We start from the raw sequence: 25,149 nt of genomic DNA, 5'->3' as shown, positions 1-25,149 counted from the left end.
ATATTTCCATATATTTATTTGTTTCCCTGTAGATGGATTTAACAGCAGGAACGTCTCAGAGGAACATCTCGTTTTATTTCCAGATGGTAATATAAAAGATGTTGACTTCACCCGAGATTCTCCCAAAGAAACCCCTCTTACCCCAGTTATACATCCAGCACTTTATAGTGCAGATATCTCTAATCATGGGGAATGTGCTCCTAATAACTCTAATGTTGGTACATCAGTTACATCTCCTACAGAAGATGCTGTATGCGATTGTTCTTTAGATGCCAAATGTTTTTCACAGAACACACATCTTTTTACCCATCAGCCAGCTAAGGCAAGTGAGAGGCCATTTCCATGTTCTGAGTGTGGGAAATGTTTTACACATAAATCAAATCTTAAGGCACACCAGAGAAGTCACACAGGTGAGAAACCATTTCCATGCTCAGAGTGTGGGAAATGTTTTACACAGAAATCAAATCTTGTTAAACATGAAAGAAGTCACAAAGATGAGAAAGCATTTCCATGCTCAGAGTGTGGGAAATGTTTTACACAGAAATCAAATCTTGTTAAACATGAAATCAGTCACACAGGTGAAAAACCATTTCCATGCTCTGAGTGTGGGAAATGGTTTATGCACAAATCAGATATTGTTATTCATCAGAGAAGTCACACAGGTGAGAAACCATATCAATGCTCTGAGTGTGGGAAATGTTTTACTCAGAAATCAAGTCTTGTTACACATCAGAGACAGCACACAGGTGAGAAACCATTTCAGTGTTCTAAGTGTGGGAAAAGTTTTAGATACAAATCAGAGCTTGTTGTACATGAGAGAAGTTACACAGGTGAGAAACCATTTCCATGCTCTGAGTGTGGGAAATGTTTTCTACACAAACCAGATCTTGTTAAACATCTGAGAAGTCACACAGGTGAGAAGCCATTTCTATGTTCAAAATGTGGAAAATGTTTTACAGATAAATCACAACTTGTTACACATGAGATGAGTCACACAGGTGAGAAGCTATTTCAATGTTCTCAGTGTGGGAAATGTTTTAGACAGAAATCAGAGTTTGTTAAACATCAGAGAAGTCACACAGGTGAGAAACCATATCAATGCCCTGAGTGTGGGAAACGCTTTACACAGAAATCAAATCTTAATACACATGAGAGAAGTCACACAGGTGAGAAACCATATCAATGCCCTGAGTGTGGGAAACGGTTTACACATAAAGGAAATCTTGTTACACATCAGAGACATCACACAGGGGAGAAACCATTGCTCTGAGTGTGGGAAAAGATTTATATACAAATCAGAGCTTGTTGCACATGAGAGAAGTCACACAGGTGAGAAACTATTTCCATGCTCTGAGTGTGGGAAATGTTTTACACATAAATCGCATCTTGTTGGACATAAAAAAATTCATATAGGTGAGAAACTATTTCCCAGTTCTTAGTTTTGGAAATGTTTTACACAGAAATCAGATGTTGTTAACCATCAAAGAAATCACATTGATGAGAGGCCATTTTATGTTCTGTTTGTGTAAAATTACAAACCATTTTTTTTATTTTAAACCTTAAGTTACATAGTTGAGACTTTGTACGTGGAAAGTATTTACTATAATGAACAAATCTCGGTAAATGTATTATTTCCCCTGAGACGGGCTCCTCAGTGAGCTGAACCACCTTTTTTTTTGTTGTAAAATAGTTGCGTTGATTCTGTTTAAACTATTCAAATTTTATCTGTGTGGTTTTCTTATTTCTGTTTTGATGTGTGAAGATAGAAGCCTACTAACAACAGCTACCCCCAATCCACTTTTCTAATGTTGAACCATTAGATGTATGTTCTCCTTGTATGGGTAATAGGTAAGGGCCTTGGAGGAACCTAATTACATGCATTGCTTCTCATTCATGCTGTGGCTGATAAGGGACTGTGAGCGATATGGCAAGATCCGATCTGCACCTGCAAAGAATTGTACTTGTGTCTACTACCTGAATATAAAACACTCTGGTGCTGTTGTCAGCTGATTCACCAATAGCAGCTGTTTGATATATAGTCAATCTATAAAACAAAAAGGCAAAATAAATATACACTGCTCAAAAAAATAAAGGGAACACTTAAACAACACAATGTAACTCCAAGTCAATCACACTTCTGTGAAATCAATCTGTCCACTTAGGAAGCAACACCGATTGACAATCAATTTCACATGCTGTTGTGCAAATAGAATAGACAACAGGTGGAAATTATAGGCAATTAGCAAGACACCCCCAATAAAGGAGTTGTTCTGCAGGTGGTGACCACAGACCACTTCTCAGCTCCTATGCTTTCTGACTGATGTTTTGGTCACTTTTGAAAGCTGGCGGTGCTTTCACTCTAGTGTTAGCATGAGACGGCGTCTACAACCCACACAAGTGGCTCAGGTAGTGCAGCTCATCCAGGATGGCACATCAATGCGAGCTGTTGCAAGAAAGTTTGCTGTGTCTGTCAGCGTAGTGTCCAGAGCATGGAGGCGCTACCAGGAGACAGGCCAGTACATCAGAAGACGTGGAGGAGGCCGTAGGAGGGCAACAACCCAGCAGCAGGACCGCTACCTCCGCCTTTGTGCAAGGAGGAGAACTGCCAGAGCCCTGCAAAATGACCTCCAGCAAGCCATAAATGTGCATGTGTCTACTCAAACGATCAGAAACAGACTCCATGAGGGTGGTATGAGGGCTCGACATCCACAGGTGGGGGTTTTGCTTACAGCCCAACACCGTGCAGGACGTTTGGCATTTGCCAGAGAACACCAAGATTGGCAAATTCACCACTGGCGCCCTGTGCTCTTCACAGATGAAAGCAGGTTCTCCCTGAGCACATGTGACAGTGTCTGGAGACGCCAAGGAGATCGTTCTGCTGCCTGCAACATCCTCCAGCATGACCGGTTTGGCAGTGGGTCAGTAATGGTGTGGGGTGGGATTTCTTTGGGGGCATGTGCTCGCCAGAGGTAGCCTGACTGCCATTAGGTACCGAGATGAGATCCTCAGACCCCTTGTGAGACCATATGCTGGTGCTGTTGGCCCTGGGTTCCTCCTAATGCAAGACAATGCTAGACCTCATGTGGCTGGAGTGTGTCAGCAGTTCCTGCAAGACGAAGGCATTGATTCTATGGACTATGGACAATTGAGCACATCTGGGACATCATGTCTTGCTCCATCCACCAACGCCACGTTGCACCACAGACTGTCCAGGAGTTGGCAGATGCTTTAGTCCAGGTCTGGGAGGAGATCCCTCAGGAGACCATCCACCACCTCATCAGGAGCATGCCCAGGCATTGTAGGGAGGTCATACAGGCACGTGGAGGCCACACACACACTACTGAGCCTCATTTTGACTTGTTTTAATGACATTACATCAAAGTTGGATCAGCCTGTAGTGTGTTTTTCCACTTTAATTTTGAGGGTGACTCCAAATCCAGACCTCCGTGGGTTAATAAATTTGATTTCCATTGATCATTTTTGTGTGATTTTGTTGTCAGCACATTTAACTATGTAAAGAACAAAGTATTTCATAAGAATATTTAATTAATTCAGATCTAGGATGTATTGTTTAAGTGTTCCCTTTATTTTTTTAAACAGTGTATACATATATATATATATATATATATATATATATATATAGATAGATAGATAGATAGATATATAGATATATAAATGTATGTATGTTCCAGCATAACTCTGGAATGCCTGGAGCAATTTACACCAAACTTGGTACACATATGACTAACAATCTGTAAAAAAATACCGTGGGGGAAAGACACCCCTAGCACCGGCAGGGGGAAGGGGGTGACATGTAAAAATCCATAGTTTTTGGGGTCGCGGATATGAATAAGCCCAGGGATGGCCAGCATCGCTGCCTGTCACACAGCCACGGCTCGCCGCCTACGGTAACCCCACTCCCCCCCATCCAATCATGCCGGGCAGCCCATGTGAGTTGTAGGCAGGACCCGCTTGGCCGACGCAGTGATACCCCTCGCCTGCCGGAGTGCTGAGGCTGCATGTGAGTGCGCTGCTGGCAGCCCGGAGCCTCCATCTACCTACTCCCAAGGAGTCCCCGACGACTGCCCCAGGAGCCGCCATGCCGGGCATGATAAACAGGAGCACCGACCTCCTGGCCAAGGGCCGCTACAACGGCACCAAGAGCCTGTCCAGCGCCTCCAACAGGCAGTGGTCGGAGAAGAGCGTCAACGAGCACGGTAGTAGCCTCGGAGTGAGTGAGCCTCCCCCGCCCCCCTTTCCCGCCTGAGTGTGAGTGTGTGGCCAGGTCCGGTCGACTTTCTCCGCTATAGCCATCTCCTGTTTTTCTTTGCAGATGAGGGTGGGAGCAGACTTCCAGGCCCGCATCCTCAAGTTCGAGCCCGGTATGTACCCAATGGTAAGTTGGAGGATCAAATCTAATTACGTTACCAGGAAGTCCTTTAAAATGACAGTTATACGCACGGAAAACTTGAAATTCCGTAACGAAGCTCGGGTATTCGGTTAGTTAGTAGGATAATAAAACAGCGCTTGGAGTGGATGTAGCAATCTAAAAATACTTACATTTAATCCGATGACCTGAAAGATTAAAAAAATAAAAACTTTATGAAAAATGATGGTCTGTTGCAACAGTCGATAAAAAAGGCTCTATTAGCACAGCTTATTTTAATAGCTTGGGACTTAGGGGTAATTCAGATGGATCGCTGCTGTGGCAGTGATCGCAGTCTGAGTTTCTTTGTGGAGTGAGCACGCGCAGCGGCTGCTCTGCGCTTTCGCACCCCGGGAGCCCAGTGAGATGCTATCAGCAACTCACTGGCTGCGATCGCCTCTGCTTGATTGACAGGCAGAGGCGTGGTGGGAGGGGGTGTGCCAATGGCGTTAGAATGCCATTGGCGGCGCGTGGTCCGGACAATGGAGGCGTGTCTGGACCGTTGGGAGGGGTGGCAGGCCGCGGCGGATGCGTGACGTAACATGCAACCGCTGTGACCTGGGATGGGCTTGTCAGGTACAAAAGCATCGCCACCATGCAATGGTTTTGTACCTGTACAGGGGGGAGTAGAGCCTGACATGTCAGAGTAAATGATCGTAAATGTGTTAAATTTAGCACATCTACGATAAAAAGTATATGGACAGATCCAAGTTGAAACAAGCCACAGTCCTGTGAATAAATAAGCCACCCAGTCCATTTCCTTTTCGTTGCTAAAATTCCCGATTGTGGACCTACAAAGGGAACTTGTCTCCCAGTGCAATGTACAGTGCCCCACTTCTCTACCAACGCGTTTCGCTGCGCTTGTGCAGCTGTTTAAGATGCTTTAGACTGTACCAGTTATTTTCACATAAGGAGCTTCCTATTCCTCAGCTGGTCACATGATCACACGTAGACCAGTTTTCACATTGGTGAAACGCACATGGATTACACCCGCTGTCCAACAATCGTTCCGGTTCATCAGTGCGGTCACGTGATCAAGACAGGCCAATCAATATCATGCATTCTCGTGCTGCAGCAGTATAATCACTCTATATTAGGCTCCAATCAACACCATACAATTTTATCATACATGGAAGAAACATTTGTGATGATCCGCGACAAGATACCCCCTTGTTTGTGCATGGGTGACATAGTTACACACAATATGAACACACGAGGGGGGTTAGTTCTTTAAAGAAGACCAAATACCTATAATTACTGTTATGATTCCCGTACTCCAGACCAGAGGAGATCTTTATGGCAGAGGTCTGAGTACTGGAAAGATATGCTGGTACGGGAGCAGGAAAGCCTAGTAACCCCTGGCGCCCTAACTCCGTTGTCTCGCCCGTGTTATCAGAAATCCCCTGCGAGACTATGGTTGCTTGAGCCCATGGCAGCCGCGTTCGAAGGGCGGATTATGTCTGCCCAACCCCGATGCCCCCTCAGGTCTTAATGAGAGACAAAGGGAAATCCGAGACAGGGTGATAACAAGGGGCCCTCTGACTAAGCAACCAGGCCAGGGGTTACAAGCTATCTAACTTAAACCAAAAGTATGTGCGGACAAACCGCCAGGGAAAAGGACAACCAAAGATCCACTGATCCGTTACTCCTATCCAGCACCGCTGGATACCAGAGTGGATTTGTGGGAGCGGAATCCTCCGCAAAAGCTCCAGAACACAATAAACTAAATAATAAATAGTAAGCGGTCAAGCCGTAACACACGGCTACGCCGCGACTCACGAACACCACAGGATGTTAAAGGTGCTCGGTCGGACTCCAGGAATAGATGACAAATTCCGAGTACTGGATCACTGAGGACAGGAACAACCGGGTTGAGCAGGACTGGAAACTCTCTGTAACTGACACAGCCAACAGGAAGCTATCACCGGCGTCTGTGAGAAGTCCTGGGAGTGCTTGAATTTGGGAGCCCTCCAATCATGATCCAGACAGGGTAATCATAAAGTGATGCCGTGCAGCTGCATGCTGCACGGCCAGAATACACAAGCACTGATTAATTAATACCCAGCAACGGGGAACGCGGCCTGAACGTGGCGTCCCCGTTGCTAGGGTCTGAGCGGCTCCGTGCGCCCGGCGTCTAGCGTTGCTAGGGAGCCGGCGGCTGTCTGCCTGCGGCGTCCCTAGTTGCTAGGCGCCGGGCCGCACTGACGGGCGGACCCTCGGCGCCTAACAGTACCCCCCCCTTGAGGAGGGGTCAAGGAACCCCTAAGGCCAGGTTTCTGAGGAAATTCTCGAAAAAATGCCCTTTTGAGCCTCGGGGCATGGAGATCCTCATCCAGGACCCAAGACCTTTCTTCTGGACCATAACCTCTCCAATGTACCAAAAAATAAAGCCGACCCCGGGACAACTTGGAATCGAGAACCTTCTCCACTAAGAACTCCTGCTGACCCTGTACATCTATTGGTGATTTCCCCTGAGAGTTCTTGCGAGGAAATCTACTGGACGAAACATATGGTTTTAACAAGGAGCAATGGAAGGTATTTCCGATCCGTAAAGTTTTTGGTAAACGTAACCGGAAAGCCACTGGATTGACTTTTTTGATAATATGAAATGGTCCAATAAATTTAGGACCCAATCTGGCTGAGGTTTGTCGAAGTTTAATGTTGCGAGTCGACAACCAAACCCTATCTCCAACTTTAAAAGTGCACGGCCGCCGGAGCCTGTCAGAAAAAATTTTCTCCCGAAATGCCGCTTTTCTGAGAGCCAGGTGCACTTTTCTCCAAATGAGTTTGAGATGAGAGGTCAAGGTCAGTGAGGAGACAGAGGAATGTTGAAAAAAGGAATTAGCTCTGGGGTGAAAACCAAAAACTGTAAAAAATGGAGATACATTGGTGGAGGAATGACAGGCATTGTTGTAAGCAAACTCTGCAAACGGAAGAAACTCAGACCAGTCATTTTGGAGTTTGGCCGAGTACAAACGCAAATATTGTTTTAATGATTGATTAACTCGCTCAGTCTGCCCGTTGGATTGGGGATGGTAGCCAGACGTTAAAGATAATTTCATCTTTAATGAGGCACAAAAAGACTTCCAAAATTGTGCAATGAATTGTGGACCCCGATCAGAAACAATATCAGTGGGTAACCCATGGAGTCTGAAAACATGGCGGAGGAACAAGACTGCCAATCCCTGGGCAGATGGCAATCGGGGAAGAGCAATGAAATGGGCCATTTTGCTAAAACGGTCCACTACCACCCATATGACTCGGCATCCGGCTGACAGAGGGAGGTCCACCACAAAATCCATGGAAATATGAGACCATAGCCTAAGAGGAACATTCAAGGGCATAAGTTGACCGATAGGCAAGGAACGGGGAACCTTATGCTGTGCACAGACCTGACGAGAAAAAACAAACTCCTTAATGTCTTTGGAAAGACCAGGCCACCATACCGAGCGGGAAACTAATTCAAAAGTTTTAGCGATCCCTCGATGCCCGGCAACCTTGCTATCATGAAACTCCGTCAAAACCGTTGCTCTCAAAAACTCGGGGACATAAAGACGACCAGCAGGAGTATTTCCAGGAGCTTGATGTTGAAGCTGCTTTAACTGGGTAAATAAATCTTGTGTGAGACCTGCCCGAATGACTGAAGACGGAAGTATGGGAGTAACAGGACTGTTGTCTTGAACTGGAAGAAAACTGCGTGACAGGGCATCTGCCTTGGTATTCTTGGAACCTGGCCTGAAGGTGATAATGAACTTGAAACGAGTAAAAAATAAAGCCCACCGAGCTTGCCGGGCATTCAGCCGTTTAGCTGATTCAATGTATTGAAGATTTTTGTGATCAGTCAAAACTGAAATGGTATGAGTGGCTCCTTCAAGCCAATGCCTCCACTCCTCGAAAGCCCATTTAATAGCCAGTAATTCCCGGTTACCAACATCGTAGTTGGATTCAGCAGATGAGAATTTCCTGGACATAAAGGCACAAGGATGTAATTCCAGGGAATCCGGATCCTTCTGAGATAGGATAGCCCCTACTCCAACCTCCGAGGCATCAACCTCAACAATGAAAGGCAATTCTGGGTTGGGATGTCTGAGGACCGGGGCTGAGACAAAGGCTTGTTTCAATGCCTGAAAAGATAACTCCGCTTCACGTGACCAGTTGGTAGGATCTGCTCCCTTTTTAATCAGTGCCACAATGGGAGCAACTAGGTCAGAGAAAGAGTGAATAAATCTTCTATAGTAATTCGCAAACCCTAAAAAGCGCTGAATTGCTTTTAAATTGGTGGGTTGCGCCCAACTAAGGATGGCTTGGAGCTTCTTTGGTTCCATACAGAATCCCCGAGGGGAAATAATGTACCCTAAAAAGGATACCTCCGTGACATGAAATTCACACTTCTCCAGCTTGGCATATAGGTGATTTTCACGTAATTTTTTTAGAACCTGACGCACCTGGGTAACATGTTGTTCAATGGAGTCAGAATATATCAAAATATCGTCTAAGTAGACTACAACGAATCTTCCAAGAAATTCACGGAGCACATCGTTAATGAGATCCTGGAAAACTGCCGGAGCGTTGGACAGGCCGAATGGCATAACCAGATACTCATAGTGGCCTGATTGAGTACTGAATGCCGTTTTCCACTCATCCCCTGACTTGATTCTGATGAGGTTATATGCTCCTCTCAGGTCAATCTTAGAAAAAATCACAGCCGAACGTAGCTGATCAAAGAGGACAGAAATCAGCGGCAAAGGGTAAGTATTCTTCACTGAGATTTTATTCAAGGCTCTAAAGTCAATGCAAGGTCTGAGTGATCCATCCTTCTTCTCCACAAAGAAGAAGCCTGCACTTAAAGGGGATTTAGATGGCCTGATAAATCCTTTCCCTAGGCTTTCTTTAACATACTCATTCATGGCCACAGTTTCAGGTCCGGACAATGCATATAACCTTCCCTTAGGCAAAGTGGCACCAGGAATTAACTCGATAGCACAATCATAAGGCCTATGGGGAGGCAGAATATCCGCATTGCCCTTGGAAAATACATCAACAAAATCCTGGTATTCCACAGGAATGGGTGCGGGAATGACAGCAGCTATTCTGATGGGAAGCGTAATACATTCCTTATTACAGATGGTACCCCATTGTAAGATCTCCCCCGACTGCCAATCAATGATGGGATTATGAAAGGCCAGCCAGGGGTGACCCAGAACCACAGGAACTGCTGGGCAATGGGTAAGGAAAAACTCAATCTTTTCAGAATGCAGAGCTCCTACTGAAAGTAGAACAGGAGGGGTACAGAGAGAAATAACCCCATTGGACAAGGGACTCCCATCTAAACCATGCATGGTGATACACCTACCCAAGGCTAACTGAGGAATACTTAAGGCCTTAGCCCATGTTAAATCCATAAAGTTCCCTGCAGCTCCACTGTCCACAAAAGCCGAGACCGAGGAACAGAGGCTGCCAAAGGAAACTTTAGCTGGAACCAACAGTGAATTATTTGAGGAGATAAGCTGCAGACCAAAGTGAACCCCCTCACAACTCACTTGGTCGAGGCGTTTCCCGACTTGTTCGGACAACTACGGGCAAAATGTCCCTTACCTCCACAGTATAAACAAAGACCAGAATTTTGCCTTCTGGTTCTTTCTTCAGGAGACAGTTTGGAGAGGCCTATCTGCATGGGCTCCTCTATGTCCACAGGAATGGAAAAAACACAAGGAGAAGACCCGACAGATGCTCCTTTTTCAGCCCTCCGCTCTCTGAGACGACGATCAATCTTAATAGAGAGCTCCATGAGTTTATCGAGAGTCTCAGGAGCGGGATACTGAAGGAGACTGTCTTTTATAGACTCGGATAAGCCGAGGCGAAACTGACTGCGCAGGGCTGGGTCATTCCATCCACAGTCGTTCGACCAACGGCGAAACTCCGTACAATACATCTCTGCGGGATTCCTACCCTGTCTGAGAGCACGCAACTGACTCTCGGCGGATGCCTCTCTATCAGGGTCGTCATACAATAGCCCTAAAGACCCCAGAAAGGCGTCTACAGACAATAAAGCCGGATCGTCTGTCTTTAAGCCAAAAGCCCAGGTCTGAGGATCCCCCTGTAGCAAAGAAATAATAATTCCTACCCGCTGAGATTCCGTACCTGAGGAGACTGGTCTTAAACGAAAATACAGTTTTCAAGACTCTTTAAAATTAAAAAACTGCTTTCTATCTCCAGAAAAACGGTCAGGCAGATGCATTTTTGGTTCAGGAATGACCCTCGGGGAAGTCCGTAACAGATCTTCCTGAGACCTCACCCGAAGGGACAGATCCTGAACCATCTGAGTAAGCTCTTGAATCTGGCTAACTAAAAGCTGGCCAGGATTTGGCCCAACACCGGAGGGATTCATGAGGCTGACAAATCTCCCAACAGAATAAGGGAAAAAATTAACTCCTGTTTAATTTTAAATTTTAGTCAGGCCGGTGATAATGTTATGATTCCCGTACTCCAGACCAGAGGAGATCTTTATGGCAGAGGTCTGAGTACTGGAAAGATATGCTGGTACGGGAGCAGGAAAGCCTAGTAACCCCTGGCGCCCTAACTCCGTTGTCTCGCCCGTGTTATCAGAAATCCCCTGCGAGACTATGGTTGCTTGAGCCCATGGCAGCCGCGTTCGAAGGGCGGATTATGTCTGCCCAACCCCGATGCCCCCTCAGGTCTTAATGAGAGACAAAGGGAAATCCGAGACAGGGTGATAACAAGGGGCCCTCTGACTAAGCAACCAGGCCAGGGGTTACAAGCTATCTAACTTAAACCAAAAGTATGTGCGGACAAACCGCCAGGGAAAAGGACAACCAAAGATCCACTGATCCGTTACTCCTATCCAGCACCGCTGGATACCAGAGTGGATTTGTGGGAGCGGAATCCTCCGCAAAAGCTCCAGAACACAATAAACTAAATAATAAATAGTAAGCGGTCAAGCCGCAACACACGGCTACGCCGCGACTCACGAACACCACAGGATGTTAAAGGTGCTCGGTCGGACTCCAGGAATAGATGACAAATTCCGAGTACTGGATCACTGAGGACAGGAACAACCGGGTTGAGCAGGACTGGAAACTCTCTGTAACTGACACAGCCAACAGGAAGCTATCACCGGCGTCTGTGAGAAGTCCTGGGAGTGCTTAAATTTGGGAGCCCTCCAATCATGATCCAGACAGGGTAATCATAAAGTGATGCCGTGCAGCTGCATGCTGCACGGCCAGAATACACAAGCACTGATTAATTAATACCCAGCAACGGGGAACGCGGCCTGAACGTGGCGTCCCCGTTGCTAGGGTCTGAGCGGCTCCGTGCGCCCGGCGTCTAGCGTTGCTAGGGAGCCGGCGGCTGTCCCTAGTTGCTAGGCGCCGGGCCGCACTGACGGGCGGACCCTCGGCGCCTAACAATTACTCGGGTAGATTCACCGTAATACAGGGTTGGTGTTGCTCCCCAGAGTCAGAAAACCAAATATTCTAGAAAGAGAAAATAAGACTCTATCTTGGGGGCACTCTTTGAAATATAAATAGGGCCAGATATACCCTCAAGTATCATTAAAATGTAACCTTTAATTGTATCTTTAAAAATAAAAGGAATTTGAAAATAATTTTTTTTTTTTTTTTTACATATACACACACAGGTTTATTCATATACACCTTGGGATCAATTGTTTATCACAAGGGGTTCGAAAAACACTGATTGCTCACTACGGAGCTTGTTTTTATTCTTATTTTTTATTCAGATTTTTTTTAAACCAATTATAGTGTCTCACTGTTTAAACAACCATATCATAAATAGGTATAAATTTACCAAACGTCTGCTACTATATTCTCAAACACATGTGTTATTGTATAGGTTCAATAAATGCCCAAATGATCTATACAGTGTTGAGAAATGCAGAATGCCCATCACATTTATGTGGTATCTTATGCGCTCATTCGTAGCCCGACATAAATAATTGATATAAAAGAGAAAAAGGAAAGAGTGAAAAAGATGATCAGTATGCCATGGTACATTGCTTCTGCTGTCTCACCGTCATAAGCTCAAGATTTTTGTTAGCTCAGCGGCCGGTGGATGAGAGGGCAGCGACCTTGAAATTTCTGACCGGAAAGAAGATAAATGGCCGTACTGCTTTCCCTGTTAGAGCGAATGGGATGTCCTGATATCCTAGGACCTTGCAGGACACTGCACCGCAATCCAGGGATGAGTGTTAACCGAAATTGAGTGCAATTCCTGCCTGTTTAGTTTCCAGGTGATAGCAGGGAGATGACAGGCAATGGTTCAGTATTAAACTGGTGCCGTGCACATTCTCACACAGAAATGCAATTACCAAAAAAGCCGTTCTCCACACAGGCTATTAGCAAGGTACTTTCCCAATATTATTTTCAGGTATACTTTATCGGTATGCTGATATTGTTAAGCTCACTCTTCATAAATTCATTGTTTTCTCTAACATTTGACCATAGGTCACTAGATAATATATGTTGGGCTAAAAAGTAGCAGCAAACCCAGGCTAGAATGGAAAGTTTTGTGACCGCAAACCCAGTCCTGCCGCTGAGATCATTTTTCCGTCATGTACTCTGGTCACTGGGACCGGTGCAGCGGACGGCAAATAGGAAAACAGCAGCGCTTTGGGTATTACTGGCCGGAAAGAAGATAAGTAGCTGTACTGCTTTCCACGTTAGAGCGGTTGCAGCGCCTTGATAGTGCAGTGAAGTGAGCAAGCCTACGGGTGAAATGCGTTTTGGCACGGCTGGAATCAGCATGGCAATGTCGCCTTGTGAAAGTTAGATTCACTGGTCCTACAACCACATACGCTGCTCTGTCCAGAAGTACTGCTGCCTTCAGAACGGTAATCTTCCTATTCTCAGCTATTTCTCATCCACGGATTGCGGTGCAGCGTCCTTGCTCTGTCCTATGATATCAAGGCACACTGACACAATTTACAATTTGCCGCTCCCCACTTAAATACTTAGGCATTATGATTCCCCCTAATCTAGACACCCTCTACTCTGCTAATTTCCACCAGATTTACTCCTCGGTGAAGAAAATATTGAACGGTTGGATAGACTTACCTCTATCATTATCTGGTAGGGTGGTGGTTGTTAAGAGCTTTGTTTTTCCCAAATTATCCTATGTCCTCCAAATGCTTCCCCTGCAACTTTCTAATTTTGCGACTGTCGAGGCCGGAAGGTGGTTTTGGGATGCCAGACATTTCTACTTTTTTGAATGCAGCTGTTTCGGTACATGGTAGATTGGTTTTCTGGTGGCTCTGTATATACTCTTCCTAACATAGAGGAACACCTTTTTCATCCTTTCTCCCCAGCTGCTCTCCTTCATGCACCTACCTCGCTAATTCCTTCCCATTTAAAATCCAACATACTCTTTCATGACACTTATAAAGCCTGGAAATCTATCAATAAACGATTACACAGGAATTTCTCTAACTCCCCTTACACCACCTTTTGGGGCAATCCGCAATTTCCTCCTGGTTTGGACGGCCGCGCTTACTTGACGTGGAGAGAGAAAGGCATCTCGTCCATTCGAGATATCTTTGACCCTGGGGGTATGATCTACTCTTTCTCTGCATTGTCGGATAGGTATGGTCTACCCAACTCCCAATTTTTTATGTACCTACAAACCCTTCGCTACCACCTGGGATGACCCTTGATACAAACATTGACCCTCTTACCCCTCTCTTGCGTTTCAATCTAATCATAGGTTATAGACTACGTAATTTATATTCTATTCTTCAGGGAAAACACCTTTGCACCGCGCTCTCCACTCGCGCTGGCTGCGGGACATACCTGATCTCCCGGCTATGTCGGTACTTATGTCCACACTGCCCCCCACATTTAAACATTTAAAATCTGTAGCCTTGCAGGAAACGCACCTCAAATTCTTAAATAGAGCCTACATCTCCCCAAAACAGCATTCCTATTTCACCCTGGCCTCTACGGGTCGATGTTTTAAATGTGGGATGGCTGAGGCCACCTACTATCAGAACTTCTGGGACTGCAGGAAAATAACTTTCTGGGACAAACTGATAAACCATGTTAATGATATCTTTTCAATTCGCATTAACAAGCTCCCTGCCGCATGCCTATTTTACTGCTTCTCAGATTGGGACCTGGGACCACACAAACAGAGGATTATACCTGCCCTGACAGTTATCCTTAATATCGCCAAAAAAATAATCCTTACCCATTGGTTAGATAGACACTCTCCATCTATTGCAGAATTGAGAACCTCTCTGCTAAACAACATATTTTACGAGCGGCAGGCTCTAGTGCCGGATATAGAGTCGGGGGCCCATAAATTCTATAGGAAATGGGAAACTGTTATACAAAGCTTTGATGACGCCACTCAGCTCAGAATCCAAAAAATCTTCGAACCCACTACTTGGTATATGTATAGACAGATTGATTGATGCTATTAAATTTGCTATGCTGGAATTATGTTAACCCTGTAGGTGCTGCCTACTTAACGCAGTCGACAGGACATTTAAGCAACCTGCCAGCCTTATAGAATAATTTCTCCTATAGAGAACGATGCTGTATGTTGTCTTATTTATGTCTTGTTCACCCCCCTTCCCCTCCTCCCTTCTCTCCCCCCTTTCTTTCTCCTCCCATTTCTTTTTCCTCTATGATTTATACGATTTCACATTTTTACCTAATCATTCTTCTTTAAAAACTAGAAAATTGATTTGAAGAAGGGTTTTTAGTTCTACACTTTTTGTTTCTTTTTCCTTGTCTGTAGTGGACTCTCAGATATTAGGTGGTTATGTGGTCAGATATAGAGGTTTATAACAAATCTTTTCTATTATCAGGTACTTTTGTGTTCCTTTAATACCAGATCTCACATACTGCTATGCTGAATGCTATTCTTGGTTGGTAGAGGTGGAATATAACCTATGGTTATCATTTGTTACCTTATTATACATGTATTATATATAACTTTGCATGTTTTTCCACATACCGGGCTATTATTGTATGACCCCGAACTACCTCATGTTTCTATTTTTCTGTACTTCTACACTATGAACCCAGACAAAAATGTATGTACACCTATCTTTACCTATCTTCAATAAAAATTGTTTTGGAAAAAAAAAGTTAAAGTGTAGACTGTTAGTGGGACAGAAATGGTGTCACAATTGGGTATAAACCTATAATACCCCGTGATTCCTGAGAACGCTCTCACCTTATTCTTATTTAGGGGTGGTGGGCAATTTTGTTTTGCCTCAATTTTATTAAGTTGGGCCTTTATCAAACCTCTGCCAATGGTGAATCCTAAGTACTGTCATGGCTGACATTGTTTGTGAACCCAGACTAGTACTGGACACTGGGTTCGGTCTTGAGCACAGTGGACAGAATCGGGCTGGCTTAGTGAATGATCCACTCATCCAAACAGGCAGTGTACTCTATGAGGAAAAAAGTGACCAGCTATGGGTACTGGAGCACTGGCGGTGGCGGCCACCAGTGCAATGGGTAGCTGGGTTGTCACCTAATGGAGAGTCACATGAGGACTGGTGGGTTGACGGAATGCTGGGAGGGAGGATCAGCAATGCAGGAAAGTCACAGATTACTGGCAGGAACCAGTGTGATGGCTGTCGACGAGGCTGAAGACAACAGCAATGACTGTAGACGAAGCTGAGCGCATCAGCAATGACTGTAGACTAAGCTGATTATGTTGGCAATACTTGTAGACGAAGCTGAGGACATCGGCAATACTTGTAGACGAAGCCGAGGATGTCAGCAATACTTGTAGACGAAGCTGAGGATGTCAGCAGTACTTGTAGACGAAGCTGAGGATGTCAGCAGTACTTGTAGATGAAGCTGAGGACGTCAGCAGTGCTTGTCGATGAAGCTGTGGACTTCAGCAATACTTGTAGACGAAGCTGAGGACATCGGCAATACTTGTAGACGAAGCCTAGGATGTCAGCAATACTTGTAGACGAAGCTGAGGACGTCAGCAGTACTTGTAGATGAAGCAAGGGATGTCAGCAGTACTTGTAGATGAAGCTGAGGATGTCAGCAATGCTTGTAGCCGAAGCCGAGGACGTCAGCACTACTTGCACTTGTAGCTGAGGACGTCGGCAATGCTTGTAGCAGAACCGGAGGATGTCAGCAACACGGTTTCCAGATGCTGGGCAGCTGAGGTAGTGCAATAGGGATTCTGTATGCTGTGCAGTGCAGTGTCAGCACTGCTGGTTTCCCAGTAGCTGTGATGCAGTGGTTCTGCACAATGGATACTGCAACATTGTAGACAGTAGTGGCAGGTTTTTTGGATACTATGGTGTGCTACCTTGCGCGGAGGTGAACTGGAAGCTGGATAGCTGGGAATGAACCAACAGTACTGGATAACTGGTAGGATACTCTGTTATGCAGGCTTGCAGATATACTGGGGATTGTATTGAGCAGTGGTGCAGGTTTACAGGTATACTGGAGATAGGATAACCAGCGGTGCAGGCTTGCAGATATACTGGAGATGAGATAACCAGCGGTGCAGGGTTGCAGATATCCTGGAGATAGGAGTCAGGAAGTGCTGAAGTTAGTAATGCACTGTCTCTTTAAGCAGGAGATTGCAAGAGCTCTCTACATGCTAGAGGACAACAAAGCACTGACAGCTTCCCAGTGCTTGGAGCTGGAATATATACCCCTTACTCTCTGGTGATAGGCTGAAGGGATCGCATGTCAGGGAAACACTACCTGATTGGAGAGTTCTCTGCAGAGTCAGCTGATCAGGAAGTAACATGCAGTACTCCAGGCTAGGCTTCAGAGTGGACTTAGGCCTAGCAGGCCGGGAAGGAGCAGAAGCCTAACTATCCTAAAGGGTGCTGAGAATGACAGCGCGGGACACTGGATGGACCAGTGAATGGTGGACAGCACTTTGAACTATGCCACAGGTAGGTCAAACTGCGACTGGGAAGTGCTGTAAACATCCGTTTTGTGACAGGTACATTGCCTCTTCCATCCCTAGACAATTTTTTGGGGTTGCTGTTAATCCTGCCTTACGGATAGAGTCCAACACTGCTTGTACTCTGCCAATCAGGACTATCACTGATAAGCAGCAGCATAATGTCTATGGGGCCTTATAACTCTATCCATCATCCTCTGAAAGGTAGCGGGGTGCCCCATGTAACCCAAATGGCAACATCTTGTATTGGAACAAACCATCTGGTGCAGAAAAAGCTGCCTTTTCTTTGGCATGCTCAGTTAACAGCTAATACCCTGAGGTTAAGTCTAAAGTGGTCAAGTACCTTGCTTTTCCTAACCTTTCAATAAATTCATCCACCCGAGGCATTGGGTAGGCATCAAACTTTGACACATTATTCAATTTATAGAAATCATTGCAGAAGTGCAAACTCCCATCCGGCTTTGGAATAAGCACAATGGGACTTAACTACTCACTATTTAACTGTTCAAAGACCCCCAACTCCAACATTTTGAAAAATTTCTTTAGAAACTGTTTTCCAGTTTAGTTTATGGTATTTTGGTGGTCATTCCGAGTTGTTCGCTCGCAAGCTGCTTTTAGCAGCTTTGCACACGCTAAGCCGCCGCCTACTGGGAGTGAATCTTAGCTTCTTAGAATTGCGAACAAAAGATTCGCAATATTGCGAAAAGACATCTCTGTGCAGTTTCTGAGTAGCTCGAGACTTACTCTGCCAGTACCATCAGTTCAGTGCTTGTCGTCCCTGGTTTGACGTCACAAACACACCCAGCGTTCGTCCAGACACTCCTCCGTTTCTCCAGCCACTCCCGCGTTTTTCCCAGAAACTGTAGCGTTTTTCCCCACACACCCATAAAACACCCAGTTTCCGCCCAGAAACACCCACTTCCTGTCAATCACATTACGATCGCCTGAACGAAGAAAAAGCCGTGAGTAAAATACCTAACTTCATAGCAAATTTACTTGGCGCAGTCGCAGTGCGGACATTGCGCATGCGCACTAAGCGGAAAATCGCTGCGATGCGAAGAAATTTACAGAGCGAACAACTCGGAATGACCACCTTTATCGGGCTTTAGGTTAACCTTAATCCCGGAACAGTGATTATGTCATGTTTAATGATTTTTATTTTACCCGGTATCTGAAAATCTAAATCTATTTCTTACGATAAATTATTTATTCTCCTGTTGTTGGACAGTTGAGAGGGTTTTAGCTATTGTTACTTCAGGAACCAAAGGCACTGGGTTTACTGGAGGGACTTGGATGGCTGACATAGCTGCTCTATCCTTCCAAGGTGTCTTTAAGATTTACATGGTAAATTTGGCTTTTTTTCCCCAGGCTTAACTTCCCCCACTTTTTCTAAGATTTCAAAGGGTCCTTTCCACTTATCCAAAAGTATACTTTCTACTGTGGGAACCAAAACAAGCACTCTGCCCCCAGGAGCAAAGACAAGTAACAATTGTACACCCACTGCTGTGCCTGTTCCAAGTGCTCTCTCAGTATTGGTACTGCTGCAGCAATCCTATCCTGCATCTGAGAAATATGCTCGAAAGCAGATTTAGATGTACTGGATAGCCAATCCCATGCCTGTTGGCAATATCCAGTAATCCCTTTGGGTGTCTCCCGTACAATAAATCAAATGGTGAAACCCCTGTGAAAGATTGGGGAATCTCTCCAATGGCCAGCAATAACTAAGGTAGTAAACATTCTCTTACATCTCTATCCACCACTTTCTTTAGCATGTGCTTTAAAGTTTTGTTATACCTCTCCACTAACCCATCAGCCTGGGGGTGATACACAGAGGTTCTTGACTAATTTTAAACAGGCGCGATAATATCTCATGATTTTTTTACATAAATGGGGTACCCTGATAAGTCAGGACTTCCCTAGGTATTCTCAACCTCCTAAAGACATGTACTAGTTCTCTAGCAATGGTCATTGTTGACATATTAAACAATTGGATCACTTCCGGGTATCTGGTAGCATAATCCATTATCACCAAAATATATTGATGGCCCCTGGCAGATTTTATTAGAGGTCCAACCAAATCCATAACTATTCTTTCAAAAGTAGTAAGTTGAGCTTCAACATCATCACACTGGGTCATCTTTTGTAGGAAGTGAATGGACCTTATGGAATGAGTGTTAGAACATCAGTGGAAGCATCTCCAGACCAGACTGCTATCTGCTTTACTAGCTCCCTTAAGGCCTGGCAGTTTTCCTCTCTGTCCATTCACTGAATGTTTGTTAGTTTCTTACTAAGCTCTGGTGGCTTCTTGCTGAGCTGTCATAGCCTGCATCAAGGTCTTAACAATCACCTCCATGTTTTCTTTGGGTGTAGGTTTGAAACAGAATCTAGCTTCCCTAAGAAACTGCTGGCGTCACCACCATGGATCTCGCAGTATATTAGTTGTCCAAAACAACAGATTGGTGTCACTGTAAATTTGAAATGTAAACTTCTCCTATGGCTGCAACTTTAAGTGTGTTGTTTGCATTCACTTCCACCAATTGTGCGAAAATCAAGATAGGGGTGCCCTCTCCTGGGTTAAATTGACACTTCCAAACACTCAGCAGCAAGGAAAACAGCACACCAGTCCAGGATTTTTGTGCAAGCTAGCCATGGCTAGTTTTTATTGTGCAGTACAAAAACAAATCATAAAAATAAATCCTGGTCTGTATGAATCACTAGCCAGTCAGACTTTGTTGAGCTGAATGTTATTCCCAACTGGAGTACGGTATGTTAAAAACAAGTATGTATGTTTGTATGTAAGTATGGGTGTTCATCTTCCAGCAATCCCTGGATTCCCATCTGCTATGGTCTTTGCAATTTGATATTTTTGTTCATTTTTGGTATGGGTGGACCTAGTGTGGGGTAGGGTGGATCTACCCACACAGAGAAGAAAAGGAGTGTGGGAACACACCTAGAGACTGCCTTTTGCACAGGGCATAGGGGAGGATGGAGGGCAGCCAGACAGCCAGGTGAGGCTGCAGAGCACGTCAGTCTGGAAGACTGCTGCAGTCTGGAGAGACTGTTGAGACAGAGCCCAGCTGGGGCTGCAGTCAAAGTCAAGCAGGCCAGGTGACCAGGATATCTGCAGGGAGATCTCTAAATTGTTATACTGTTTCTGTGGAGCTGTGGCAGCAAGCCAGGCCAAAGCCCGTGTTACTCTGCGAGGAAGCAGGGTGCGAGACTATGAGTAGCTGTAGCAGACAAAGCTAAGCAAGGCTGAGAAGTGAAAAGCCAGATGCCAAGCCAGGCCTTGCTAGCTACACCTGTGAGACACAGGACAGGAAAGACATTGAGAGACTGCAGAATAACTGCACTAAGATCAGGGGTAAAGAATTGAGTTAGGGGGCTAGGCATTTGTTATTTTATGTTCATTTGTGTTAAATCCTGGCAGTAAATCTTCATTATTTTATTTAGTCACCAGAAAAAGTTGTCTGTGTTATATATATATATATATATATATATATATATATATATATATATATACATACACATATATATGTGTGTGTGTGTGTGTGTGTGTGTGTGTGTGAAAGCCATCCCTCACTCACTGACTCATCACTAATTCTCTTACTTCCCGATATATTAGGAAGATGAAATGTAACATAAGGATTCTGCAGGTGGGAAGTATGAAAACTGCATAATTAGAAGTTAAATAAACCTCCCCTAGGGGGATGAAAAGGGGTTTGACACAATTACGTCATTACCGATGCGTGGCTTGCGTTGCGGGAACGGTAACGCCCAAACGGACAATCGGATCAAAATTTGGATTCCACCTTGTGTGTAGAATTTAATAAACTACAAAAATGGTCCGGTCACTTTTTACCGTATCTGCTACGGGTGATTCTCGGGTAACGCCAAGAACCATGGATTCATATTTACTTACATTAAGACGTCTCAAATTTACATCTCTATAGATTTAACAAATTATTAACACTCATTTATATTTACAACCGTGAAAATCAGAAACTCCCTTGCCCACAACGGGTAGAACAGCTAGTGTCATATACAAATTAATACCATAAGTTTGTTACAAAAACAACTGCATTACACAATCCTATTTCCTTCACAGCAGGTCATTTTTATTTTATTATTTTTTTATAGAAAATTTTTCTCCTATAAAGGGGCTACAGAAAGGGAAAAAAATAAAAAAATAAAAGTTAGAACATTTAGGAAGCCAGTTACAATTTGCACAAAGATACTGAATTCCACTGAACTGGTGAATAATTCCATTACAATAGACTAGGAAATGTTGCTGACATGGTGAACAAATATTAAATTTAGCCAAATTACATATCTGAGTGAGGAGAGCATGGAACAGAAAGATCAGTTGGACTACCCTAAATAGTTGAATGACCCATTTTTTACCGATAAAGATTCCAGCCAAACCACTTCATAATATTGGAAATTGGAGAAGAAGAGAAGAAAAAAAGCCTCTGATGTCTCGTACGTGTAGTGTTTATGGACCTTATTCTAAATCACCGACAAAAAGGGAATTGCATCAGATCTCCATAATTGGTCAATATCGGCTTTAGTGGCGATTAGAATATGCCCCATAATATACTTATCCCCAGAAGAAAGTTGACGTAAATATAAGTGAAATAAAGCTACACCCGGATCTTCCAGGATATCTATTCCAATAGACGTACTGATTGTTTGAAACACTTCTTTCCAGATTTGTTATATTCGAGGGCATGCCCCAAAAAATAGGGTTTTAATACCTACCGGTAAATCCTTTTCTCTTAGTCGTAGAGGATAGCTGGGGTCACATCAAGAACCATGGGGTATAGACGGGATCCGCAGGAGACATGGGCACTTTAAGACTTTGAATGGGTGTGAACTGGCTCCTTCCTCTATGCCCCTTCTCCAGACTCCAGTTATAGGAACTGTGCCCAGGGAGACGGACATTTTGAGGAAAGGATTTATTGTTCACCACGGTAAGCATCTTACCAGCTCCCACCTCCAGTATGCCGCAGAACGTGGCATTCCACAGAATACTAGCCAACGACATGAAAATTGCAGCACCTGGCTGACAAGAAACATAACACAACATGTGTGTAACCACAAATAATCACTGCAGATATAGTACGCACTGGGACGGGCGCCCAGCATCCTCTACGGACTAAGAGAAAAGGATTTACCGGTAGGTATTAAAATCCTATTTTCTCATATGTCCTAGAGGATGCTGGGGTCACATCAAGAACCATGGGGTTATACCAAAGCTCTATAATGGACGGGAGAGTGCTGACGACTCTGCAGTACCAAATGACCAAACGTGAGGTCAACCTCGGCCAAGATATTAAACTGTATTACTTTGCCAAACAGGTTTTAGCAAACAATTTGGCTAAGTGGCAATGCGGAGACTCCCCGGTCAACAGCCCCGGACGAGCCCACCTTTCTAGTAGAATGGGCCTTCACCTATTTCGGTAACGGCAATCCTGTCGTGAGATGAGCATGCTGAATCGTACCACAGATCCAGCGCGCAACGGTCTGCTTGGAAGCAGGACACCCAATCTCGTTGGGCGCAAACAGGACAAACAGAGCCTGTGTTCCTAAACGGAGCCGTCCTGGCAGAGACTTCGACTCAGCGAAGGCGTCGGTAGTCACAGGCACCACAAAAGGTTGGTACATGTGGAAAGAAGAAACCACCTTCGGTAGAAATTGTTTCCAACTCTGCTCTATCTTCATGGAAGATCAAATAAGGTCTCTTGTGAGACCAGGCCGCTAACTCAGACACTCGCCTTGCGTATGCCAAGGCCAACCTGACGACCACTTTCCAAGTGAGGAAATTCACTCCTCCTTACTTGAAGGTTCCAACCAAAGTGATTGAAGGAACTGCAACACCCCATTAAGATCTCATGGTGCCACTGGAGCACAAATAGAGGTTAGATGTGCAACACGCCCTTCACAACAGTCTGAATTTCTGGAAGGAAGTCCAATTTATTCTGAAAGAAACCAGCTAAGGCCGATTTTAATTGAGCCCAAGTTTAGGCCGGCATCTACACCTGCTTGTAGAAAATGGAGAAAATGTCCTAGCTGAAACCTCTGCCATAGGAGACTTCTTGGATTCACCCCAAGAAACTTATTTTCTCCCAATACAGCAGTAATGTTTATACGTTACCCCTTTTCTAGCCCGAATAAATGTGGAGAACTAATTCCGTGGGAATACCCTTACGGACTAGGATTTGGCGGTCAACCGCCATGTCGTCAAATGTAGCCGCGGTAAGTCCTAATACACGCATGGCCCTGCCGCAACAGGTGCTCGTGCAAAGGGGAAAAAAACAGTGATCTCCTATGAGTAATTCCTGAGATCTGGATACCAAGCTCTCCTTGGCCAGTCTGGGACCATGAGGCTCGCTCGAATTTCCTTTTTATGATCCCAGAACTTTTGGAATGAGAGAAAACATAGGGAATACATATACCGACTGAAAACACCCACACTGTCACCAGTGTATTCACTGTTCCTGTTTTCGGGTCCCTTGACCTGGAACTATGAAGCTTCTTGTTGAGGCGAGATGCCTACTTGAGGAAATCCCAACGACATGTCACCTCTTCGAAGACTACTTGGAGAAGGTCTCCCCTCTCCTGGATGGAGATCGTGCCTGCTGAGGAAGTCTGCTTCTCAGTTGTCCACTCTTGGAACGAACATTGCCGACAGAGCGCTTGTATGTTTTTCCGCCCGGCTGGTTCTGAAGCAGGGGCCTTGCTTGGCTTAGGGCATTGTAAATGGCCCTTAGCTCCAGAATATTTATGTGAAGTGAAATCTCCTTGGAAATTTCTTCCCTGTGTGACTGCACCCCAGCCCCGAAGGCTGGCATCCGTGGTCACCAGGACCCAGTCCTGTATTCCGAATCTGCGGCCCTCTAGTAGATGAGCCCTCTGCAGCCACCACAGCAGCGACACCCTGTTTCTTGCTGACAGGGTTATCCGCTGTTGTATCTGTAGATGGGACCCGGACCATTTGTCCCACAGGTCCCACTGGAACGTCCTTGCGTGGAACCTTCCGAATGGAATTATGCTTTGTACGAAGCTACCATTTTTCCCAGGACCTGTGTGGATTGATGTACCGACACCTGTCCTGGTTTTAGGATGTCTCTGACTAGAGATGACAACTCCTCGGATTTTTCCACTGGAAGAAACACTCTTTTCTGGTCTGTGTCCAGAATCATTCCCAGGAACAGAAGACGTGTCGTCGGGACCAGCTGTGACTTTGGAATATTGAGAATCCAGCCGTGCTGTTGTAGCACTTCCCGAGAGAGTGCTACACCCACTACCAACTGTTCTTTGGACCTCGCCTTTATCAGGAGATCGTCCAAGTACGGGATAATAAAAACTTCCTTCTTGCGAAGGAGTATCATAATTTCGGCCATTACCTTGGTAAAGACCTTCGGTGCCGTGGACAACTCCAACGGCAGAGTCTGGAACTGATAGTGACAGTCCTGTACCACACATCTGAGGTACTCCTGGTGAGGAGGGTAAATGGGGACATGCAGGTACGCATCCTTGATGTCCAGGGAGACCCTGTAATCCCCCTCGTCCAGGCTCGTAATAACCGCCCTGAGCGATTCCATCTTGAACTTGAATCTTCTGATATAAAAGTTCAAGTATTTTAATTTTAAGATGGGTCTCACCGAACCTTCTGTTTCGGTACCACAGCCATTGTGGAATAGTAACCCCTTCCTTGCTGAAGGAGGGGCACCTTGACCATCACTTGTTGTGATTATAGTGTTGAATAGCCACCAACACCGCCTCCC

General features: G+C 45.1%; 1 protein-coding gene across 1 annotated transcript in view; it reads left to right on the top strand.

Moving 5' to 3' along the window:
- The window catches only part of LOC135056882 (oocyte zinc finger protein XlCOF7.1-like), a 156,868-nt gene that overhangs the window by 63,648 nt on the left and 68,071 nt on the right, over positions 1 to 25,149 (top strand). The window contains exon 6 of the mRNA XM_063962625.1: positions 33 to 1,266. Within this exon, the coding sequence (XP_063818695.1) occupies positions 33 to 1,266 (1,234 nt within the window). The remainder of the gene's footprint in view (positions 1 to 32; positions 1,267 to 25,149) is intronic.

The sequence above is a fragment of the Pseudophryne corroboree genome, chromosome 3, assembly GCF_028390025.1.
Source record: "Pseudophryne corroboree isolate aPseCor3 chromosome 3, aPseCor3.hap2, whole genome shotgun sequence".
In the NCBI taxonomy this organism is placed as follows: domain Eukaryota; kingdom Metazoa; phylum Chordata; class Amphibia; order Anura; family Myobatrachidae; genus Pseudophryne; species Pseudophryne corroboree.
This window is presented reverse-complemented; position numbering and strand designations above follow the sequence as displayed.